This window comes from Monomorium pharaonis, chromosome 6 (assembly GCF_013373865.1).
Source record: "Monomorium pharaonis isolate MP-MQ-018 chromosome 6, ASM1337386v2, whole genome shotgun sequence".
Taxonomy (NCBI): domain Eukaryota; kingdom Metazoa; phylum Arthropoda; class Insecta; order Hymenoptera; family Formicidae; genus Monomorium; species Monomorium pharaonis.
In genome coordinates, this window is record NC_050472.1 from 12,643,079 (window position 1) to 12,649,875 (window position 6,797).

General features: G+C 30.4%; 1 protein-coding gene across 1 annotated transcript in view; it reads right to left on the minus strand.

Annotated features, from left to right (window-relative positions):
* LOC105831043 (inositol monophosphatase 1) overlaps nt 1-6,317 on the minus strand; it is an 86,785-nt gene extending 80,468 nt beyond the window's left edge. Inside the window, exon 1 of the mRNA XM_012670881.2 lies at nt 6,258-6,317. Coding sequence (XP_012526335.1) covers nt 6,258-6,317 — 60 coding nt within the window. The remainder of the gene's footprint in view (nt 1-6,257) is intronic.
* Between the last annotated feature and the right edge of the window lie 480 nt (nt 6,318-6,797).

The window sequence follows — 6,797 nt, forward strand, 5'->3', positions numbered from 1 at the left end:
TTTAACGTTTATTTAATAATTAAAAATTATTAATTTATTATTAAAAATAATAGTTTAAAAAAATTATTTATGTTTATTTAATGTTTATTCAAAATTTATTTTAAATTAAAAAAAATACTTAAAATAATATTTAAAAAATATTAATTTAACATTAATTTAATATTTATATTTTAATAAGTAATTATTTAAAATAATGATTTAGAGCAAATATTTATATAATATTTAATTAATATTTATTTAATATTAATTTAACATTTTAATGAAATGTTTAAAATAATATTTACATAACATTTATTTAATATTTATGTAATATTTATTTAAATCTTTAAAAAAATATTTTAAAAAGATATTTAAAAAATGTTTATTTAATATTGATTTAATATTTATGTTACAATAATTATTTATTTGAAATAATAATCTAAGACATATATTTATATAATATTTAATTAATATTTTTTAATATTAATTTAAGATTTTAATAAATTGTTTAAAATAATATTTACGTAACACGTATTTTATGTTTCTGTAATAATTATTTCACATTGAAAAAGTTGTTTAAAATAATATTTAAAAAAATATTTAAATTATGGTTGGGAAACTTCACTAATTATGTAGCGTAAATCAAGTGTAAAGAGGAAGTGAATCTATGTAATGAAAGAGTCACAAAAGCGTATAAATAAAACCTCTGAGGCACAGATGGAAACATCGAAATACAAAGAAAATAGAGATTAAGACAACATTGCACTTATACAAACAATATGGCATATTAACAATACTTAAAAATTATAAGAAATGACGTCTATTTTTTATTTTTTTACGAACAGAGCAAAAATAGATCTTTTCATATTTCACATACTATTTCGCATATGTGAAAATCAGTAAAAAATTGTAATACTTTACATTTATATTTATTTATAAAAATATAAGTTAACTATACATGTTTCATCCTTCTAACAACATCTGTTGAAATAATGTATAACAAATATGGATGCATTAACATAAAGTATTCATGGATCATAACGAAGCATTAAGATGCGTACGATCTTCGAAGTCAAGCAACGTCGGGAGTGGTTGGCACTCGGATGGGTGACCGTTTTTTCAGGCGCAGAAATTAAACATGTTCTAACAGGTACTGTGGCTTGGCTGAACATGTATAGTTTTCTCCCCTTTATAAAATTATCGTAGAAATTTATTAGATTGGTGAGGTTACGTTGAATTTATCAAAATAATTTAATAATGCAATTAATTTTTTGCTTTTGTTGTGAATGTTTAGTAAATATTAAAAAAATCATTTACCAAATGTTAAAAAAACGTTTTCTTAAATTTTAAAACAAATATTTATTAAATGTTATAAATATATTTGTCCAAACATTTAAAAAAACGTTTTTCTGATTTAAAAAAACGACTTATCTCATTATTTTTAACGTTTTTGGAAATGTTTTTTAAAATGTTTTTTAAATAATATTGAAAACATTTTTTTAAATATTGTTTTGCTGATTGGGATGTCAACGCAACTGGCAAATCTTATTAAAGAGTTCAAGTAATTACAACGTTTTGGCCCTCGCTTTGCAGCGGATCATGATTTAAAGTGTTGTCACAGGAGAACAAAAGAACAAAATTATTATCGCACTGACAAGAGAACGGACAGAACTGTCCCTCACCGATTTTAATGAGCTTTAGATATGTTGTAGAACATGAAAAAATATTAAATCCATATTTTTTTTAGCGGTGTATCTCGACGTTTAGGGGTTGAAACCAACCCTCGAAAATAACGCGTTTTTTTTGTTTTTGGTGAATATCTTTGAAAATATAAGGTTTATAAAAAAATGATTTATACAAAAGTTTTATGGTATTTTATACTCTTTACAATAGTATATTTAGATTTTTCAAAAATTTCAAACTTTTTAATTTACTCCACCTCCACCCTTTTTTCAAAATTTTGAAAATTTTGTAAGAACAAAAATTAAAGAGCATTAAAAGCCAAATCTATCCAAATATAATAATATATGGATTCCATTATTCTAAATTATTGACAAAACGAGATGATAATCTCGTGCTATAGGCGCCGCGCTAGAAGTTGCGTTATTTTTTTAGTCGCGTTACATTTAATAACTGCCTCTCTTGCGTATATTTTTATATTAGAACACAAAAACGGATTAATCTTAATTACATAATACTCAACGTATTACACGGTATAAAGCATAAATGCATATATATAACAAAAGTAGCATCCCACACGGCATGTAACATTGGTGAAATATTGTAACGATCGGAAATAGTATAGAAATATTTCATTAACATTTTAATTATAACTTTTCATCCTAAATATTTCAAAAATGTATTTGCTTCATGTTTTTATAAAATTGCAAATGCAATATTTCTGAAGTCCTTTAGAAACATAAAAAAAGGTTGCTTTCATATTTGACTGTTTCTTAATATTACAAAAAAGTGGCAAATATAATACACATATATAAATATATATATATATATATATATATACCCAGCTAGCAAAATGACGCAAACTTTGCGCGAAGTTTGCCGCAAACTCGAGCAAACCTTTGCAACAAAATTACGACAAGGTGTGTCCGCATTAAGCTTAGCTTTTACTGGCAAGGCTTGTTGTAAATAGTATGACGCATATTTTATGCAAATCGCAGGGTAAAATTTACTAGTAAAGCATAACAACAAATTTGCAGCAAGAACAAGGCAAACCTTGCTGTACACAAGAGTGAGTCCCAGATGCGCACAGTAATAAACGGACACAGCAAGCTGAGTGAAACGGACACAGTAATAAACGGACACAGTAATAAACGGACACAGTGCGAAACGGACACAGTAACAAACGGACACAGTGCGAAACGGACACAGACCAAATGCGCACAGAGCGAAACGGACACAGTGCGAAACGGACACAGACCAAATGCGCACAGAGCGAAACGGACACAGACCAAATGCGCACACTGCACATGCGCACAGACCAAATGCATACACGGAAAGTCGCAAACCCATGTGATGCAGTGAATGCTTTGCACGCACACACACACACACACGGGGGGTGCAAGGGGGGCCTTCGGCCCCCCTCCCGCACCCACCCGTCCAAGTCGCTAACCTATGTGGACTTTACTCTGCTTGCAATGTACATGGATTGCATTTGGTCCGTGCGCACGTGTAGTGTGCGCATGTGCAGTGTGCGCATTTGGTCCGTGTGCATTTGGTCCGTGCGCATTTGGTCTGTGTCCGTTTCGCTTTGTGCGCATTTGTTCTGTGTCCGTTTGTTACTGTGTCCGTTTCGCACTGTGTCCGTTTCGCTCTGTGCGCATTTGGTCTGTGTCCGTTTGTTACTATGTTCGTTTGTTACTGTGTCCGTTTATTACTGTGTCCGTTTGGTCTGTGTCCGTTTGTTACTGTGTCCGTTTCACTCAGCCTGCTGTGTCCATTTATTACTGTGCGCATCTGGGACGCTCCCGTACACAATATGATAGCAAATTTGTGGCAAGAATAGAGCAAACCTTGCTGTACATAGCATGATAGCAAATTTGTTGCAAAAACAAGGTAAACCTTGCTGTGCACAATATGATAGCAAATTTGTGGCAAGAACAGGACAAATATTATCGAAATTTAGATCAACAAAAATGATTATTAGACTGAAATATTAGACTGATTAGTCCAATATCAAATGTGAATGGTGCAATCGTACTTGGTTCTCTGTTCTCGACGAGCCCCTTTTATTAATCCAGTAGGTAAATCTTTTTTACGAGAAATGCGCCATCTCGAGATAGATAATAAAGTCAGAAATAAAGTTTAAAACCCGATAATGCAACCCTGTTATTTGCATAAAATGTGCGTCATACTATTTGCGACAAGTCTTGCCAACAAAAACTAAGCTGTTTACGGACACACCTTGTCGCAATTTTGTTGCGAAAGTATGCTCGGCAAGTTTTATTTTGTTCTTGCTACTAATTTGCCGTTATTCTGTGCTTAACAAGATTTCCTGTTTCTGCCATAAATTTATTGTCATGTCGTGTAGCAACATGAAACATAATTTTAATAATGGCTATAAAATGTACATAATTTACCTGCTGAATAATAAAAGCACCTAAAATTGGTCCGCGTGTGTACAAGTAAATAATCGCAGCTAAATTTACGATGTCGCTTGTTTAAGAGATTTACCAAAGAGAACAAATTAAAAATCAAAGAAAATGCACTAACAATAAGCTGAAAATAGTGGCTGTATGCTGAACGCCGAATGTGAACGCTGAACACAAAGTTCATAAAGGAGAGGCTCACTCTTCGACCTGTTGAGACTTGAGAGTGCTGAGTATCGGGCGAATTCGGGCGGGTTTGAGAAATAACCGAACACTACATTTCTGCAGATTATGTCGCAATAATTGTAAACTTCACATTTTGTCAATCTATTTACAAATGATACTAAAATAGTATGTATGTTTCTTTGTAAAATTTTCATTTAAGAATATTTAAGTAACAATTGTACAATTTGATATTGTAATAATTTCTACAATAATTACAAAATTAATTTTTGAAATGTATTCAGCAATAATTATGCAGAAATGAAACTCACTAATATCACAATTATGCAAAAATGTATTTTAGGCATTGATTTTTTAAAAATTGCTACATGTTACATAAATTAAATTTAGAATTAACGATTTTAAAAAGTAGATTTACAATTATGACACAATATATCCTACATTACATTTAAAAACTAAAATGTTGCTAAAATTTTTCTGCATGCTTTCCTATCTGAGTATATATATACATATATATATTCTCAAAGTTTACCTATTAAAATCTAAAATATATTAGAAGCATAGTAGAAAATTAGAAAATTATTATTACATTTTATACAGGAATAAAAATTTACACTATATTCTATTATGTAAGTAGTATTATTTTTATTAAGTAGCATTATTTTAGTTATTGTCAAAAGCTTGTCATAATATATTAATGAATACATATATATGAATTTCTTAGCATTAATATTTATAGTCGATGAAATGCATTTTTTGAGATTTATAATAGAACAGTAAATTGAACAATTTTTCAAATAAAAAAATTAAATTATATATAATAATTGTTCAGTTTACTGTTCTATTATAAATCTCAAAAAGATTATAACTTTTGATATAAATATTGCACACAAATCCAAATATTTAAATCTTACAAAACTATTAAAAAATGTCACAAATGTCTTCTTACACAAAGTTGCACGTATATTGGAACACTTAATTAATGCATATATTTTAATATTTATATTTTCGGAATTTTATAATATTTCTACAACATTACTGGAACATTTCGGTGTAATATTGATATTGCATGTTTCTGAAACGTCTCTGGAATATTACATTGCAACGTAATATTGTAACGTTGCAGCAATGTTGCAGGAAGCTTCTGTGCTGTATAGATAAAATTTTGCATGGTTATTTTTGCTACATAAAATTCTATAAATATTTATATACTTTTAAATGACAAATTTTTTATCGGGTATAATTTCTAATGTTGTACGACGTTTTTAATTAGTCAGGAATATGACGTCGGAAATACGTTGTAGGATGGATAAATGACTGACGTAATTCATAGGTCAAAAAATGACGTTACTATTACTTAATTTGGTAACATGACGACCTCTAATGACGAATTATTAACGTCCAGTAGACGTCACCTTGCTACCTGGGATGTTGTTTAAAATTAATAAAATTTAGCTATTAGTTTTTTTTAAACGTGTCTAGATTTTTTTTAACCGTTGGCAACACTGCTCTGCGTGCAAGCGCCCAGGCAGTGCAGGCGTACAGGCAACTTTACTGTCGTGAACATCTGGCAGCATCGCTGAGTCCGTAGTGCACATTAAAGATATATTTCAGTGGTTCCTGCTGTTATTTCTTCATTAATTTTATGAGCGATTTAATCGAGTCTTTTTTTTTCGAATTTTATAACATTTTATACACAGATATTAAAAACGAAAGAATTACGTGTCACTAATCAAAATGTAATCTATCTTTAATCAATAATCACTTGCCTACTGCCTGTTACTTGCATCAAACAACCTCGAATAATACCATGGGATTAAAAAGAAATGACAACCTGTAAAACATTCTAATATTCCTAATATTTGAACAATTTTATTTACGTGGTATTACATCTGATATCTTATAATATTAAACTACTTTATAATTAATGCAAGTAATCAGATTACTCGTATTAATTCACATAACCTTTCGTTTAATCGATCGACTTACCGAACCAGCTTGCTTCACAAGCCGCAAAATCTCGATGTAATACTCGTCGACATTCAACATGGTTTATTTGACGTAAGAAATGCTTTCAAGAGTTTTTTCTGCACACCTGTATAGATGGAATTCAATTATCGTGCACTCGCGCCTCACAAGTGACTTTACTGTGAGTTCACTCGAATTTATTCGCTATCACCGACTGCTGTTAGCTTTCTACTGCTGCCGACTATAATCGACCTACCACTCGACGACTATCCGCTGATGTGACACTACGCTCTGACTGCGTCAAATCGCTCTCGCCAGTATATTCTGTGTAGCTCTTATAATTAAATTATTCCGCATTATAACGCATACTAATATTATAGGGTAAATTGCCAATTATTGTACTCTTTTAGTATAGTTTAACTCTATAGTTTTTTTAACACTCAAATGCAATACTTCCGCAATAAAAATTACGTAGTTACAATCAGGGGTGTAGGATACCCTCGCGTATTTTTGTGGTTGCAACGCATAAACTATTTTACGTGTAGACATTAAGAGTCGAAA